Genomic DNA, 19741 nt, shown 5'->3' on the forward strand with positions numbered 1-19741 from the left:
AGAACACTGAGACAAAAAAAAAAAAAAAAAAGATGTGCTAATAAAACAGTTCACTTTCATACTTTGAACAGTAATTTATTCTTTTAAAATTTTAAATATACTTCTCATTTATTTAACCCCTAATTAACAAATTCAATGTGGTTACCAAGAGTTCCTAATATTTAATCCATCCTATCATTAAAAACAGACTTTAAAAGATAGACTCTGTGAATTAAACAATCCTTTAACTTGAGACTCTTTTGGAACAATAGACATAAAGACAGTATCTGATGAAAATGATATGTTCACCTACCCAAGCAGTCATCGTAAAACTGTAAAACATTGTTAATTGCCCACTTGGGTGGCACAAGCTAAATTTCATCAAGAGATTTTTTTAATGCCTCTGAAAGTATCAAGTAGGAAAAAAAAGAGCAAGAATAATGCCTGCTAACATCTGTAACACTACAACAGAAATAATAAAGTGCACAGTTTCTACCAATGCCACTTGCTTAACCAAGAGGCATACTCGAAAACTTTAATTGTAAACTACTAGAGAGTGGAAAAAAAAAAAAAAAAGAAAGAAAGGCTAGGGAGTAGGGTAATAAGCAAATGAGATATCAGTTCAGAGACAGGAGTAAGGATGAAAACCATAATAACCAAATTTTACTTAACCAAAATGGTTCACACATACACAGAAGGCAATAACCTCCAACAGGCAGACACACACACACACAGGAACACAGTCTAAGAAAAAGATGGTGAAAAATCTATTAGATACAAATTCAGATCAAATCTATTAGATACAAATCAGACACAGGAAAGGGTAGTAATTCATTATGAGTCTCTACTTGAAATTCCTGAAATGCTACCACAAAACCTGTCTAACACCTTCTCTTCCTGATGTTCTAACAAGTCATTGAAGATGCATTTTACAAGCTCAGGGCAAGTTATGGAATGAGGAATGCTAGATACAACTTGAAACCTGTCCCCTTCAGCCCCAAACCTTCCCCAAAGAAAGGAGCAAGCGTCTTACTGGAAAACAGACTGAAATGAAGAATATGGAAAAGAGGGGGGCGGGCAGAGGGACAAACAATGCCAACAAGAGAGTAAGAAACACAAATTTCTAATTACCTGAAATTCTCCTCCCTTTCTCCCTCTTCATCATCCATCAGTTGGGTTATAACTTCAGAATCCAACCAAAAGACACTGTCATCCCCTGAGGTACAACTCTCACTTTCCATCTCCATCTTGTATTTAAAATTTTAATCCTCAAGGCATAGGGTAAAGAACACCAATATTCAGGTGGTTTAGCTCTGCTGATGCACACTCAGATATGTGGCTGCTACACGAGTGGTAGGTTATGGCGCTGGCTTCATTACAGTCGGGGTAAGACAGGAAATCCTGGGCAGCACACTCACTGAGTCTGACTGCGCACCTGTCACACCTCAAACCCTCCCACTGCCTAGGGCTCTGTGACCTACATACCCAAAAGCAGAGTCCAAATGAAGGTGGGTTTCCACTAATTATTCACTTTTAATAGCTATTTTTCTCTTCTCAAAGTTTTTAGTTGATAAGTTGAAATAGGTGTTTTCAAAGAGCAGTCTTTTATTTGTATCCTTATGTGATCTCACACTTGAGAAAGTTAAATAGAAAACTAGAAAGAATAACTACACATAAAGGCCTCCTGGCTCAGGCACAATGAGAAGCACAGTTACAGACCTCAGTTAGGGAGGATCACAATTAATAGAGAAGACATGCATTAGCTAGAAACCTGTCCAACTTCATACCTCCAAATGTTACACCAGTCTTTCCTTCCTCTCACAATAACTGCCATATACACCTCTGCTCAGGTATCCAGAGGAAGACAGAAAAGCCCAGTTTATCCATAGTCCAATAAAGAAAAACTTAAATGTCACAAGTTAAAAGATGCTGACAATTACATCAAATTAAAAAAAGCAAAATTTTTATATATTTATACTGTGGGCATCAATGGTGGCAATAAAATGACTAACTGGGAAACAAGTAAAAATTACAGCATCTATGACACTGTCTACAACATAAATGTTGGTATGTTGGTGCCAATCACTGACATGTCATATAGTCAAGGTTATTTGTCTTCAACTGAGCAGCAACTGAGTCCTGTCTATCCATTAAATCTCACCATTAAAAAAATTAAAAAGGAAAAAAATGACATCTAGTTGGGCTATCTTCAAATTTTCACACTTGAAAATACAGAAAATGAATTTCACGCTGTTTGTTTATATAATATCCTTAAATTTCCATAAAATTACAACTTACATAGTATGTATTGTTTTCATCTTGCTGCTTTGAAATTTTATATAGAGTTAGTCTTCTTGTTAGAAAGTAAAATTTATTATGAAGGCCAGGAACAGATTTAGAAAACAAATTGTTCTTAATAGCAAGTTATTTGAAATTTTTTCTGGAAATTTTACACAGAAACATCTTGTAAAATAGTCTGATAATTCCTACCCAAAACAAATCTATAGTCAATTCTGACCTGAATAATCATTTCAAAAAAATGGAAGAACCACTAAGTTCTATCTCATAAATCCCTTATCATCTTTCAAAGATTCTGAAGATAGGAATTAATTTAATCCTTCCTTAGTCTGTCCATTAAAATAAATGCCCACTAGTTCAGAAATTTAAATACAAAATTTAAACTATAAAAAAAATCATGGGAAAGCTTTTTTATTATCTCACAGTGGGGAAGTTCTACAAATCTCTTAAGATCCAATAAGCCAAAAGATAAATAGGTAAAAAGCATAAAAAAGAACCAATATATAGATATAAATGCAAGAATTTCAAAACACATGAAAAAAATACCTCTCTTGACAAAAATATTTTAAAAAACAATATTATCAAATAAAATAAAAGTTTTCAACAAACTGGATGAAAATATGGAAAAATAAATATGTGATGTTGGTGGGAGTTTAAACTGGTACAACCTCTGTATAGGACAACTTGGCAAAATCTACCAAGATACAAAAAGCTCATCTTTTTAGCCCAGCATTCTTCTCTTCTAGGAAATTATCTTATTATCTAGGAAATTACCACGGGGAGATATGAGATAAACATGAATATTCATTGTAGTACATGTGACGATAGCAAAACAGAGCAGCAAAAACCACCTAACTTGCTACCAAAGTGTTAGCAGGATGGCTCTGAAGCCCTTTCATGCCTGATTTGTTTAAACACTGAGCAAGCTTCACTTTTCCAATAAGCTTTGGTAGAAAGTAATTTCTGACCTAAGCCACAGGAGTCACCAGCAATAGTTTAGGACCAGTTGATTCTTGCCTCATCCACCCATGAGGTAAAGAAGTTAAAGGAAAGGAAAATACCTAACCTTGTGGTGGCGGGGAGGGAAGAATTCTTAGAAATAGTTTAAGAACTCCATCTTAGAATGAATTGTTTTCGAAAAATATTTTTGGCTTAAAAGTGGCTTCAAGTTTTCTAGTAGCAATAGTAGAGCAGTAATAACAACAGTAAGTACTAAGCACTTCATGTGCCAAGCCCTTTTCATAACGATTACATAATTCTCACATGCATTTTATGAGGCAGGAGCCATCGTGATCCTCATATCACAGATGAAGAAACCAAGGCTTAGCGTAATTACTTGTTCTAGGTTATTCAGCTCATAAATTTGCACTGAAAATACTTTTCAAGAGTTCGGATGTGGTTCAGTCAGTGCTAGAACGTTTGCCTGGCATGTGTAAGGCTGGGTTTGATCCCCAGCATCTAAAACAACAAATGAAAAAACAAAAGACTTCAAAAATCAGTCCAAAATCACCATATAGAATATTATTTTTGTTCAAAAACCATGGTTTCCATTTTGGTCCACATTCAGCTAATTAGCCTAACCCTCTCTGATTTCAGCTATTTTATTCTGTTGGGGGTTTGGGAGTGAGGGGGTGATGCTTCAGACTTACATTCAATTCTTTATCCCATCCCTCATCTATACACAGATGTGGCTGAACACAGTATGTATTTGGTTTACTAGTAGGAATAAGCACACACAGGAGATCACATAGCAAAGCAGCAACTGAGCAGGGGTAGAACCAAAGCCCTGATACTCTCAATTCCATGTTCCTTTTCTCCCACCATAATACGGGAACTGCTTTTATCAAAATTATTCAATAGAGTCCTTGGTACATGGTTAATAAATGTCTCATTAAATAGGCAACAAACTTTATCCACAGAACACTCGACAACAATGACTCTAAACAGAGATAAATCAAATACACTCCTCAGAAGTTATATTCTAAATGTGAACAATGTGTACTATGTGTAGTATAGATATATACCAAGTAACTGAATTAGAAAGAAAAATTATACAAGATTTCTATTCTAATTTCTATTGCTATTCTAAATATTTTAGAATATTCTCAAATATTTCCAGTGATTAAGGATTTTTTCTACAAATGTACAAAGCACAATTCATAAAGCACAAATGTCATCTTTCATTAACTATTTTTATGTAAGCTAAATATTCATTGTAAATACTAGATTATTATGTCTTTATTTTTCTAACAATCATCTTTATAGGTGTTTCCTACATTAGAATAATTAAATTTGAAAGAACAAATATTTTCTTCTTTTTATAGAATAATCACAATGCTGGATTTGATATTTCCTTTAATTCACAGCTATATCTAAAGGGCAAACAATTCTTATGTACACTATGACAAATTTATTTCATAAAATATCATGAATAATCTAATAGATTTAACACAATCCTCTACTGGTCACTTTAAACATAAGAGAAAAGGTCTACCTGATGAGATAATGGAACATTTTATATTAGAGAAGATCTTGCTTTATTAAATACATATAGTGAAAAACAGACCTAACTTTGAACTATTCAAAAAGCTAAATGCACTTTTTGAATGGTTAGCTTAAACAATACACCATCCCCACTGCAGGAATATATGCCTAAAAAAATGTTCAACTTCAAAAAGCCATTTATAAATCTATTTTTAAAAAGTTTTCCATACAAAAGGACATATTTTGAAGTTAAATGGACTTGAGCTCGAAACTCAACTATTCCATTTATAAATACTGTCATCTTAGTAACTTAAATTTAGTCTCAGTTTGAAACTCTCTAACAGGAAAAATAACAACCTTGTAAGGTTACAATATGGGTGAGAAACAATGCATATAATAAGATTGTCATATGGCACAATAGAGGGTAAGGTCCTCAATAAATGATAGCCATGATCATCATCAACATGACTAAAGCCATAAAATCTTTTCATTATTGTGGTTGTGTAACCGGTCCAAAGTCCAAAGTTATATAATCAATTCAAAACTACCATACAGAATATTATTTGTTAGAATCATTCTAATCTATAAATCTTTGGCTTCTTAAAATACTAATCTTTACCATTATTTACAAGGGTCTAGTAATCTAATAAATAAAAGGAAACAACTCCCAACTAAGCTAACATGTTTTCTAATTATTTGAACACTTTAATGATTATGAAGGATACAAAAAATTACAACAAAAAGCTCATATTCATACCCATACTGCATTAATACAAAGGTTATAAAGTACAGTAGTGGCCTGTATTTGCATGGGTTTCAAGACCCCAATAGATGTCTAAAACTGAAGAGAGTACCAAACACGACAAATACTATGATTTTTCTATACAAACGTACCCATGATAAAGTTTAATTTATAAATTAGGCATAGTGAGAGATTAACAACAATTCACCATAGATCTTAGCAACTTCAGACTGTGGTTTAAGAATAGAGTTACTTTATATTAGGTAAAGGGGAGTGAAGGGAGGGGAAGGGGTATAGGGGAAGGAATGATAGTAGAGTGAAACAGACACTATTACCTCATGTACATGTATGACTGCATGACCAATGTGATCCTGCAATATGTATTAGCAGAAAGGTGAGAGATTACACTCTGTTTATGTATGATCTATCAAAGTGTATAAATGCATTCTACTGCCATGTACAACTAATTAGAACAAATAAAATTTTAAAAATTTTTAAAAAGGATTTTTACTTAAAGGAAGCATAGTACAGGTTTTTTTTTGGCATATCCAAATTGCCCATAATAACTCTTGTGCTCTGAGGTCATTATTAAATAAAATAAGGGCTACTTGAACGTAAGCACTCCTATGCCACAGTAGTCAATTTTATAACCAAGATGGTTACTAAATGACTAACAGGCAGTTATTACATATGCTGTGGACACAACTGTAGAAAGAGATAATTCATGTCCCCCAGGAGCAGGATAGCCAGAGATTTCATTGTACTCCTCAGAACTATACACAATTTAAAGCTTACAAATTATTTCTGGAATTTTCCATGTAATATTTTCACACCTCAGCTGACCACACATAACTGAAACCTCAATTTAGCATGACATTTCTAGTCTCCTTAACATTACAACTGTATGAGTCTCTGAATATCCAACTAAAATGATCTTTTGTTTTTAAGTCCTTTATCTTTCAACTCAATAAGCAGAAATTAAAATTTCTTTTTTTTTTTTTTTGGCAGGGGGCAGTGGTACTGGGGATTGAACTCAGGGGCACTGGACCACTGAGTCACATTCCCAGTCCTATTTTATATTTTATTTAGAGACAGGGTCTCACTGAGTTGCTTAGCCCCTTGCTTTTTGCTGAGGCTGGCTTTGAACTCATGATCCCCCTGCCTCAGCCTCCCAAGCCCTGGGATTACAGGCATGTACTACCATGCCTGGCAGGAAATTACTTTCAATAAATACATCATCTCAGGATATTCTTCCATTAGATCACAGATCAACTATGCTCAATTATCGCACATTTAAGAATCACATCATAAAAGTATTGAAGAAAAATACTATGACAGTCAATTTAACTAGATTCCCTCAACATAATTTGTAACCACTCTATAATAATTTGTAACTACTCTATATCAGTAAATGAAAAAATTAGAAAACACTATAAAGATGTGATTTTCTTTTTAAAAAAAAACAGTATTTTTGATAAATATGTATGTTTTTAAAAGATTGAGAAGTTAAAGACAAAGATTATGGGATAATTTTTACTTTCTTCTTCAAACTTATCTACACTTTTGGGCTGAGGTTGTAGTTCAGTGGGAGAGGGCTTGCCTACCATGTGTGAGACACTGGGTTCAATTCTCAACACCACCTAAAAATAAATAAAACAACAAAACTTATCTATTTAGTTTTTAACATAAAAAAGGATTAGCATGAACTAAAAATGTATTAGCATAAATTTTTAACATAAAAAATGTATTAGCATGTATTTAGCATGCTAAATGTATTAGCATGAACTACTTTCTGCTTCTAAACACTTGGATGCTGTTTTTCCATCCCATATGCCATAAATGTCAATAACAAACGTTTATTGAATAAATACATTTCAGCCATATGCACTAAAAAATTAAGGTCATTTGACCAAAAGGAAAAAAAAATTAGGTTCCAGAAATAGGGACTGCAAGTTCAAAAATAAAGGCAATGTGCATTTTGAAGAAGTCAATATTCTTATACAGACCAAAATGAATAAAAAAAGAGGGAGAAAATGAAAAACAGCAAGGAAAAAAAGTAAAAAGAAATATAAATTACTAAGTCTAAATTACTAAGAAAACTCTTTCAACAGATTTTTTTTTCATATCAGGATCTTAGAATAATTAAATAACTTATATGTCAGGACTTAAGAATTCAATTCCTTTTCTAAATATTTCCCATTCCAACCTATGAAGAATCAAACTCAATAGTACTAACACCACATTAATAAATCCAATGCTCACAGTGTCTCCAGGAGTTCAAAGACTATATCTACTTACTGTCCAATTCAACGAGTTCATAAAATTTAACCCAGAAATACTTTAACACTCAAGAGTACAAGGCACTCTTATGTACAGGGGAAAAAGAACATGGCATCAGCATTACCATATTCTACCAAATGAAATTATAAAGGCTGCAAAGAACAACTCATACATCTACACAGCCATGAACACTCAGAACAAGAACACTGTATCAACTTCAGAATCCCACTGGCAGAACCAATAAATAACAAAAAAAAAAAAAAAATTGTTTTATCAGATATATTAGAATTGATACCTATGCCAGACACAGTAAGCACATGCCTGTAATCCAGCAAGGTGGGAAGCTGAGGTAGAAGGACCTTCAAGTTTGAGGTCAGCCTGGGCAACTCAGTGAGACCCTGTCTCAAAATAAAATAAAAAAGACTGGGGATGTAGCTCAGTGGTAGAGTGCACTGAGTTCAATCCCCCATTCAAAAAATAAAATAAAATAAAATTTTTGAGGTATCTTAGAAAATTACTCTCACTGTCTAAGCAACTGTCTCCTCAGTATGAGACTACTCATTTTTACCTCAACCTATAGATAAAGCAAATCAAAACAATTGTTAGTAAAAACTGAAACAAGTTACAATCTCTCTAGCAATGAATTCAAGGTTACTGAAATACATTTATACATAGTGATTAAGCAAAAATAACAAAAACACTAGTAGAACATTAATAAATGAAAAAACTTCAACAAAATCAATTATCTTTTTGAATGCCCATTGGATAACAAAACAGTATTTCTGTCTGAAAGGGAATCTACAGAACCAAAGGAAGTAAAATACAATTAATTAATATATTAGTATAGAAAATTAGGGACTAATTATGTCACAAATTATTTACTCAAAGGTCTTGTAAGGACAATGAAGGTTGAATATTCTTGAATACAATGCTGAACTAAAGGAAATAATATTTTCTGAGCTATAGTTTTGATTGAACATGCCATACTCAGAGTGAGAAGAGTTCATTACTTTCAGAAATTTAGGGCCCTTGAAAAGAGTGGTCTTGGCAAATACTGAACTGTACATAGAGTACTCCTGTTCACTGCTGCAACTGGACCTCCTCCCAATGCTACTGCAATGAAAAATGCTAATGTAAACTTAATAATAATTAAAGGAGAAAGTGAAATTATCTAAGCAGACCCACCTCAGCTAGGGAAAGGTCAGGGAGGGTCAGGATGCAAAATAAGTTAAGCCTGCATGCCTAAAAAAGCTCAAGGTATTGCATAAAATTTGTTAAGAGTTTTCCTATCCAACTAGCTGAAGAAATACAACAAATCATATCTTTTCAGTCTACTGCTTTACCTACCATCATCCTTCATGGACAGTTGAGTCTCCTGCAAGTTGATTTGTATAAAGGCATTTTTAGCAGAGTGTTTTTAGCATATTCTGCCTGCTCCTCTGAAATCACCCAGAGAGGGTAGCAGGGGTAAAGGTGGGATCCAAGAATGACTAGTTATTTCAAGTATTAGAGAACATTCAACTATTTATAAAATTAAAGGCAGTTTTCTCAAATCACAATCATCCTATCCTCAAGTAACACAATCTAAAATCAGTACTTCTAAACATTAATGTGAGATATATTACTATTCTGCTTTAAAAATAAATATACTGCTTCTGTTTATATCAGTAATTCTTCAATTTTATTTTCATAAAAAGGAGAATTAAGTTCCAATCTGCTCCTTTATTTCTGGAAACAGAGAGGTACTTCTCTCATTTTCCTTCTTATGGAAATTTGCATTGTATCAATAGCAAAAATATTAATAGGGTGCCTCATTTGAATAAAATAGAGGAAGAATATAGATAGTTCTCCAAAAAGACAAATTTATATTTATATTTAATGATACATAAATTAGGAATTGAATATCTGCCTATTTCTTCTGAGTTTGGTAGAACCAGACATCAATATTATTATATGTGGTGCTTTTCATCTGATGTTTTCAAAAGGAACAATGAATGCAAAGTACCTCTTCTAATTTCTCAAACAGTACTTGAAAACTAATGTTTTTATAGGTCAATTCGAAATCCTCAAGTTTTTTATCACTATTCCTTTGTGGTAAGAAAAACATGTTTTAAAATGGAACTAATAATGCTTAATGACACCTAATTCATTTAGTTACTGTTTCACTTTATGGATGATATTTAAATTACAATATATGTAGCAACTGAAAACAATAATACTACTCTTAAATGTCCAGGGTTCCATTCTAAAAAAAAATGCTAGATTCTTTTTTTTTTTTTTTTTTTTTTTTTTGCGATGCTGGGAATTGAACCCAGGCTAGGGCCTTGTGCTTGCAAGGCAAGCACTCTACCAACTGAGCCATATCCCCAGCCCCAGATTCTTAATGTAATTAATTTGAGCTCATGATTTAAATTTCTTATGTGCTACATATCACCTGTATCAACTTGGGGAATTTACTTAAGATCTCTAAGTTTAATTTTCTTAATAATCATACCTTCGATATTGTTCAAGTGGTTAAATGAACAATTACATATAGAGCACCTACCTAAGACACAATCCGTAAAAAGTATGTGATAAAAAAACGGAAGCTATGTAAGGCACAGTGAGTGACACACACCGCAATCCCAGCTACTCACAAGGCTGAGACAGGAGGATCCCAAGTTCAAGGCCAAACTTGGCAACTTAGCAAGACTTTGTCTCAGAATAAAAAGGGTTGCTCTTTCCCATCTTGCAAGACGGCGGGTGAAAAGGCTGAGACGCCCGACGCTAAGGAGAAGAAACCTGGAGCCAAGAAGGCTGATGCTGTTGACAAGGTTAAAAAGGGAGACCCTAAGGATAAGAAACCCAAGAAAGGGAAGCCCCACTGCAGCCGAAACCCTGTCCCGGTTAGAGGACTGGGCAGATACTCCCGGTCTGCTATGTATCACCGAAAGGCCATGCACAAGAGGAAGTACTCGGCTGCTAAATCCAAGGTTGAGAAGAAGAGAGAGAAAGTTCTTGCTACTGTCACAAAACCAGTCGGTGGTGACAAGAACGGTGGAACCAGAGTGGTTAAGCTTCGCAAAATGCCTAGATACTATCCGACTGAAGATGTGCCACGAAAGCTGTTGAGCCACGGCAAAAAGCCCCTCAGTCAGCATGGCGGAAAACTGCGAGCCAGCATCACCCGGGGACCATCCTGATCGTCCTCACTGGGCGCCACAGAGGCAAGGGACTGGTTTTCCTGAAGCAGCTGGGCAGTGGCTCGCTGCTTGTGACAGGACCGCTTTCCCTTAATCGAGTTCCTCTGCGTAGAACACACCAGAAATTTGTTATGGCCACCTCCACAAAGATAGGTATCAGCAACGTGAAAATCCCAAAACACCTTACTGATGCTTACTTCAAGAAGAAGTGGAGGAAGCCCAGACACCAGGAAGGTGGAATCTTCGACACAGAGAAAGAAATACGAGACTACAGAGCAGCGCAAGGTTGATCAGAAAGCTGTGGACTCACGAATTTTACCCAAGATCAAAGCTATTCCTCAACTCCAGGGCTACATGCGATCTGTTTTTGCTCTAACAAAAACACCCTCACAAATTGGTGTTCTAAACTTTTTACCAAGAGCCTAATTAAATAACTGATACATTTATAAATAAATAAATAAATAAATAAATAAATAAATAAATAAATAAATAAATAAATAAATAAATAAAAATAAATAAAAAGGGTTAAGGGACTCCGTGGTAGGACACTTGCATAGCATGTGAGAGTCCCAGATTTCAATCCTTGGGGCCGAGGTGGGGAGCGGGGAGGGATGATAAAAGAAAAATACTTTATGAATCTACTAAAAATGTTTAACTCCTTTAGAAAAGGAATCAAAATCCTCACTCAATATTTTATCTTTTCAGGTATGTGCTAAATATTCTAATTTTTCCTTCATAGCAATGACTATATTCCTTAAAACTTAGAATGAATTCAAATGTCATTTAATTTAAATATTTTAACTTTTTATTATGGAATTTTCAACCATATACAAAAGCAAAAATAACAATTACAAACCTATAGGTGTCCATTATCTGGTTTTAAAAATTAACAATGGCAAATCTTGCTGGATTTTGTATAAGCAAATCACAGATATGTTACCCTTAAATAATTCAGCAGGAACCTATAAAATATAAACTCTTTTTAAACATAACTAAAATATCATCTTGTACCAACTCTTAAATACCAGAGATTAAATGACTAGTAGGAATCAAGAGGCCAAAGAAAAATTTAACATAGCAGCCTACATATCTAAGAACACATGGATTTGTGATATAAAGCAGAGGGATAAACATTAAAAACCTTCATGAGCCTAGAAATTCAACACATGGGAACCAAGTAACATAGTTTTGCCAAGAAGAACTAGACTTTTTCTTGTCCCTTACTCTAATAAGAAAACTGTTATTATTTGGCCCATACATTACAAAGTCCCAGAAAGTTACAATGGTAATAGATTCTGGAAGTATCAATCGTATTCACAAACTAACAATCAGTTCTTCAGTGAGCAAACAGAAAAGACAATTCATCATGCACTGGTTTGACTGCCTTCTAATAACCAGCCAGTGATCACCACACATTCTGTTGTCTTCAAATATGAAATATTACCAGGCACAGTGACACAGCCTGTAATCTCGGTGGCTCAGGAGTCTGAAGCAGGAGGACTGCAAGTTCAAAGCCAGGCTCAGCAACTTACCTAGGCCCTAAGTAGCTTAGTGAGATCCTGTCTCAAAACATTTTTTCAAAAGCACTGGGGATGTGGTTCAGTGGTTAAGTGCCCCTGGGTTTAATCCCAGGTATCCCCACTCCCCCAAAATCAAATATGAGTTATAAAATATAAAATACATACTAGAATAATAAAAATATCACCTTAGACAAATACAGCAGTTTATTATTTTTAAGGCACTCTCCCATTTTAAAACAAATGACAAGTGGCAAAAAAGAAACAAAACCAAGGAAAGAATGGAAATTATGTATCTAAAACAGATTTTAGGAAACTGAATTTTTAAGGGAAGCATTCAGAATAGAATTTACTATAATCCTTCAATAACTGCAGTCTCACATTAGAGCTTAATAATAAAACAGATGCAAACCATTACAAGAAATAAGTATGCCACAAGAAAATATGTTGTCATACATACTGTGTTGTATGTTGTCAAAGAAACTAAGATAATTTCCTCAAAAACGTGGCTTTAGAACAGAGATTATCAGCCTTTTCGTTTACTGCCCCAAAAGAGTTTAAGGGTATGTACGCTCTCATTAGTAACAATGACTCAAAACCTACTTAGAGATTTATTTTGATTAACAACAATTTTTATAAAGCAAACTATCTTTGAGAGTGTCAAACTTATTGAACATTCAAAACTTAAGATGAAAATTACTTTAATTAGAACTTAATTCAGTTCAAATCAGCAGCACAAAAGCAGTTAGAGACTAGGAAAGATAGGGCCAAGTAACATGGAGTCTCTGGTCAGCTAAGGGCAATATGAGTGCATAAAAAAGGAAGGCAAATTGAGAAGAAAAGTAGAACACTAAATATATGCAGCAAGGAAGAGTTTCTTTATTGTACATGCCTGGACAGGGACTGAATTCTTACGTCAGAAATGGGTTAGGAAATTGCTAACAAAAAATATCCACAGGTCAAAACCACAGGTTTTCAAAACTGAAACACTGATGCTATTTGTGGTTTATCCATTTCATGAAAGAATGAAGCTATAAAGAGTTCTGAAAAAAGCAACAGAAATGATGGCAAAGAAAAGAATGATTTTTCTTCTTTTAGCAACTTCTAAAAGCATAAAACTGAAGACCACAAAATCAATTTCTTGGATGAAGAGAAACTTAATCAAATATGTACTTTTAGAAACTGAGATACCACCTATAAACTGAAAAGTTTTTTCATAATTCTTTGAAAATTCACAGGTGAAACAGACATAAATCATTAACCAGAATGTCTGGAATATAAGTAAGACACCAATTGTCTTCCCCAAATATTGTGGAAATAACACCAAGGTGACTGGATGCTCAGGTGCACAGACCCCAGTTGTGAATCAATATGGGGGTAATTCTCATGCTATTATTGAAAGTTTTGCTAGACTACATCTCTGAAATTAGGAACACTGCAGTCAGGTTTAATAGCATATGTCTTTAATCCTAGCTTCTGGGGAAGCAGAGATAAGGGAATCTCTTGAGTTCAAGTGTTCAAGATCAATCTGGACATCACAATGAGACTCCATCTCAAATTTTTTTTTTTTAATTTTTAAACAGAACATTTCCCTGATTATCTGATGCATGTGACAGACAGTAACTACTCAACACTGAAAACAATGACAGGCCAGACATTTGTGTCAGAGAACCAAAGAACTTTAAACAATGGTTAGCACTTACTGTGATTTCATAGATTCACATATTTTCATAGTTAGAAGAACTTTTGGAGATCATCTATTCTGAAGTCAACTAGAAAACTAAACCCTACAAATTCATATATTTCCCTTTCTGTCTTAACATTGTATAGTAAATTTTCACATCAAATATCATTTTAATTCTAGTACCCACACAAACCCAGTGATGTGATAAGCGAATAACATTGTTCATGTATTACATAAGAGGAAACTGAGGTTTGATCAAGGTTACACAATTAACAACTGATATTTACCTCTTAGGTTACTTGTGAAGGAACACCTAACCTATCTCCTTCACTGAGAAATTTTCAAATTAGTCGCTGGTCCAAAGCATTCTCCTTTCTCCTTTCCTATAATACTTTCAAAATATTTTCAAAAATACAAAAGAAAGAGGTACAGAGGCTGATTTGCCCCAATATACAGGTGAAGCTGTTAATCTGACTCCAGGGATTATGTCCTAATCCACTAAATTGTTTCCCAAATTGATTCCTAACCAATTATGATCTATCTCTTCTGTAATGTGAATGAATTCACACGAAGATGATAAATAGGGGAATGATGTCAATGAACCTAAAATTACACACAACAATTTTTCCCATACGTTAACAAGCACCCACTTTAACAAAGTTCACAAACATAAACCAAATGCCATATACTGTAGGGGATTACTGTGCTATGCAATGCACATTCATGCCACTTAGCTGCTTTTGAATGGTACTTCCTTGTTCTTATATTTTTTTCCTTGTCTGCTATCACAGTCTCAATTTGTCCTTACACCCCTTTCATTGAGCGACCCTTATGTTCAAAGATAAAATTCTATATTTAATGTAATACTTTTCTTATTAGAAATACTGACATGTCTTTTTAACTACACCCTTATTAATACTCTATATGCAAACCTATATAGATTTTAAGTGATTTATACAACTCTATTCTCTCAGACCTTTTATTTTTAGTGAATAATTTGAAAAGACACAAGATTATTCGGATAATTACCAGATATATCACATTAGAGTAAAAGCAATTATTTAAAAAAAAAAAGTCCAAGTTTTTAGAAAACCTCAGTTTTAAAACTAAAATTCCAATGCACAAGCTGCTGTCATTCCAACCAAAAGGTGGCCATAACCCCAAGCCCTCCTCTCTGATTTTACCCTCTTTCCTAACACAAGACAGGATTTCCTTGGGATTTGGTTAGAGTTAGAGTTAGGGTTTCAGTGCCTCAGCTTAGCTATCAGAGTTCCTATCTTATAAGATTTTTGTGAAACTAAATGAATTCATATATACAAAAGCACTTAGAACACATCCTAATACTCAGTTCTTTCTATGTATATTAATTTCTGCTTTGATCACTGTATTAAGTTTCCAGTTGCTGTTTTAACAAATCATCGCAAACTTAGTGGCTTAAGACAACACAAATTTATCTCAAGAGTTCTGGAGGTCAGAAATCCAAAATCAACCTCACTGGGCTAAAGCTGAGGTGTGAACAGGGCTGACTGATTTTGTAGAGGGGAGAATCCACCTGTTTCCTTGCCTTTTTCAGTTTCTAGAGTTCATTTTCATTCCTTGGATCATGGTCCCTTCCTCATAACACTCCAAACACTTAACTTTAAAAACCACTATCAATATTTGCTATATATTCCTATGGCCAGTCAAATCATTCAAATCTTTCTACAGAATAAAATGGCTACCATCAAAAATTCCGAGCATCTAGCACAACAGAAGTTACTCATTCCCTGTTCATCTCAATGATGTCTACATACATCAAAAGTCAAAATTTCCTCAGAAAGTATGTAAGAGAACTGCATAATCACACTAAGACTGGCTCCTAAACTTGCTTTTACTTTCTGCACCGATCAATACACAAGTGAATAAATTATTATTCCTAAATAATGAGTATTAAAATTATATAAATGGTCATTTTTAAATCTTGTATCTCAGAAATGATCAACTCAAATATGGAAGGACTGTTCATTAGCCATATATAATTATTAAGAGCCTTGAATGAGTGGAAATAACAATATGACTATCAGCTATCTCCTCCAACTAGTTGCCTAGTATGTAAATAAAGGTCTCACTGTGGAAAATGAGAGCAAATTTCTTGATGTTTGTAATACATTACACGTACAACAAATTGTTTTCCTGGCACAAAGCTCTAGCAATCTGAAAGAAGTCAATTTACTATTTTCTCTTGAATTTTTTACTTTGGAATCAGGATTGCTAAGGCAAATTATTCTCACTAAATTTGTATTAATATCATTTACACTATTACTAAGCAGACTACTTAATTTAACTCAACATAATATACACTTATTTCTTAATTAATATTTGCTATTTAAGTGACATGAATCTATCACAATTGGCAAATGTTACCACTACTATAGTCCATCATGGCATAGTACAACTGGAATATTCTAGATGGCAATAAACACATAAGCTTATTCAAACAAAATGTTGCAGAATACTTCATGGTATCACATATACATAAATAATGGTGATCCAAACTCCCTAGAAGGCAGCAACAAAGTTTTAATTTGGGGGCAAAATAATTGCTCAATTTATATATAAAGGAACAAACCTTGGGCTGGGTTGTGCATCAGTGGTAGAATGCTTGCCTATCATGTGTGAGGCACTGGGTTCACTGACAACTAAAAAAATACTTAAAAAAAAAAAAAAGAAACCTTATTTCAACTATAAAACATGATAAATTTGGACCTCGGTTTTAATCTTACCATTATCTAATTGGCCACAAAAAATTTTATATATATATATATATATATATATATATATATATATATAATGTCTTAATTTTTATTTCCCAAGTCCCATAAAATATATTTTATAACATTACATTTAAAACACAATGTAGTATAACTAAAGAATCTATATGCTTTTGTGTCTGAACTTTCAATATTTTTAGTCACCTGGTCTTTCTACTACTTGAAATTTAAATGATGTCAAGTGAGATAGAGTAATCAAGAGATGTTCCTAAGGCACTTATATGCTATCATGCTCAATGAGATTCACATTTCACTGAAAACAGACAAAATCACTGCTTCTTCAGTTAAGTCAGAAAAATAGCCCAAGAGCTATTTCAACTAATATAAAGGATGTGGTTTTGCACATATAGCAGCTAAATTTTAATATTCCATTTGTCTGAACAATGTGCCAAAAGCAAATGACAGCATCTAATAAAGTAATGAAATTCCCTGCACCTGGCAACAGGTGCAATAGTAGTCAATGTAGAAAAACGACTAAGACAGAAATCCAAAATGTCATCACAGCACCCTTTATGAGGTACTGCAGGCCTCTCAACTACATTAAATGAATTCCGCATTACTGAAATAGTGGACTAAAACTCCTAAAAATACTTCCCTATAAATTTCATGATGTAGATAACATTCTTAACTGTGCAACATTTTCATAATGTTACATAAACCATTTAAAAACAGATTTATTTCAGAAAAATATAATGCACTGTGAGAGCCAAAATGACAGTCTAAGACATTAAAAGGAGGATGAACTGAGGCATTAAATAAGGGCAGGAAGAGAGAGGGAAGAATAATCTACAGTTCTATGAAAGGAAAATGGGTATGTTTTAAATGAGTTTTCAAATAAAAATTATAAAATGATTAAAAGTAAAATGTTTATTTTATCTTATTACATGCTTGTACCTCAAGAAGCAATTTTTAAAAGAGAATCATAATTCTCCCCAAATCCATAACTCTAATCTAAATGTCAGCTGCTAGGCAGGCACTTTTAGGGGGAATCACCTATCATGGCAGGGGGAAAACTGCTGTCCCTTTTATGATTGCTAGCATTTCTGCAAGTTGTTCTGCTGCTTTAGATAAGACCTCCCAAGAAAACCACAAGAAACCAGCCAAATCCCTGAGTCACTCTACTCACTCATATAGGTAACCTAGAGTGAACTTTGCTCATTAGAATCTCATTAGAATGCAAAATTCTCTACCCAGCAGGCATTCTCACCTGCCATTTTTGAGCATGCTGAGGAATGTGCCCACCTCTACATGTGATAACAAGTCTACCCAGTATGAATATGCATAAGTTGTCCCAATAAAATTCCCTTACTTTCTTTGTTCAGGGAGACACAGATTTGGGAACTGATCCCCAGTACTGCTCTTCTTACTTCTTATCCATATTTATAGAAGCAATAAACCTCTCTCTCTCTCTCTCTCTCTCTCTCTCTCTCTCTCTCTCTCTCTCTCTCTCTCTTTTTTTTTTTTTTTTTTTTTTTTTTTTGGCAGTACTGGGTATTGGACCCAGGGCCTCCCACATGCTAGCCAAGGATTCTACCACTGAGCTGCACCCCAACCTCTCTCTTCACTCTTTTATTCCTGGTTGTGCTAATTGGTTTTGTACTCACCAAGGGGCAAACCCATTGTTTGGTTACATAACCCTGAAGGGAAAAAAAATCAGCCAAAACCAAACTCAGGAACATTCTGTAAAATGATGGTTTAGGACTAGTCAAAATTGTCAAAGTCACTGAAACTAGGTAAGACCTAAGAAACCACCTCAAGCAAGTGGAGACAGAACAGCTAAAGTTAATGGTACCTGGATGGGATCTTAGAACAGAAAAAGAATATTAAGAAGGAACTAGAGAATTTCAAATCAAACTTTAATTAATAGCAATGTATCAATATTGTTTCATGAGATGCAACAACTATACCATATTAGTTAATGTAAATAGTCACCACATCAGTGGTCACTGTTGCATCAGTTGCAATAAACTAATACACCATGTAAAGTAACATGTTCACACCATCTAGCTAGCTATCAGGGGTGAAATTATTTGAGGAGCTATTATTCAGCCTGCCAGTCTCTATTCATTTCCTCCTCTAGTCTCTTTAGATATATTTTAGTATTATTTTTCTTTCCACTTGAGTTTGATGGTAATTCATTTTTCTAGTTATTTTGCTTACTAATGTACATATTTAATGCAAACAATATTTCTATACATATGGTTTAGCTAGGACCCATAGGTTCTAATACATTTTATTATAATTTCCTATCTTTTTATTTCCTCGTTCATCAAAATGTTATTGAATGATAAATTTCCAGGTGACAGTGATTTTTTTTGTTCTAGATTTAGTTTTTTTTTCATAATTACTAATTTCTACATTTTAATATGACCAAGATTACTACCTAAACTATTTCTATTTTGGGGAACTTATTATATATATATATATATATATATATATATATACAGATAAACACATAGATATCATTTGCAAAGTAGCTAAAAGAATTAGCTTGGGAGTCAAACTTGAATTAAATTCCAATGTTACTGATTACTGTGGGGTGTTGGATGGGCTATTTAACCTAAGCCTCGATTTCCCTATCTGAAAAACTGGACAAACACCACAAACCTGAAAAAGACACTGGAAGAATTAAATGTGACAAAGTATACAATGAACTTGGCACTGTATCTACAACAGTCAGTGATAAAATAAAATTTTCTTACTGTGCAGACTCTTACATAAAATATCAAAACCAGCTCTGACATCTACTTTTAAAACCTGCCAAC

The 19741-nt window shown here is 33.9% G+C and overlaps 2 protein-coding genes and 1 pseudogene across 8 annotated transcripts in view; 2 read left to right on the forward strand and 1 right to left on the reverse strand.

Annotated features, from left to right (window-relative positions):
* Positions 1-19741, forward strand: part of KCNJ5 (potassium inwardly rectifying channel subfamily J member 5) — a gene marked incomplete at its 5' end in the record, with an annotated part of 310228 nt that overhangs the window by 255476 nt on the left and 35011 nt on the right. The window lies entirely within an intron of this gene.
* The window catches only part of ARHGAP32 (Rho GTPase activating protein 32), a 288492-nt gene that overhangs the window by 172698 nt on the left and 96053 nt on the right, over positions 1-19741 (reverse strand). Inside the window, exon 1 of one of the 6 annotated variants that reach the window (XM_079104105.1) lies at positions 1111-5972. The exons of 4 other annotated variants lie outside the window; for them this stretch is intronic. In XM_079104105.1, coding sequence (XP_078960231.1) covers positions 1111-1226 — 116 coding nt within the window. In that variant the 5' untranslated portion in view covers positions 1227-5972. Of the gene's footprint in view, positions 1-1110; positions 5973-19741 lie in introns of those variants that run through there. One more of the 6 variants, XM_079104107.1, reaches the window with a different exon arrangement.
* LOC306640160 (large ribosomal subunit protein eL6-like) lies at positions 10568-11371 on the forward strand (annotated as a pseudogene). Its single transcript has one exon. The product of its transcript is annotated as a large ribosomal subunit protein eL6-like (transcript).

This window comes from Sciurus vulgaris, assembly GCF_902686455.1.
Source record: "Sciurus vulgaris genome assembly, chromosome: 11".
In the NCBI taxonomy this organism is placed as follows: domain Eukaryota; kingdom Metazoa; phylum Chordata; class Mammalia; order Rodentia; family Sciuridae; genus Sciurus; species Sciurus vulgaris.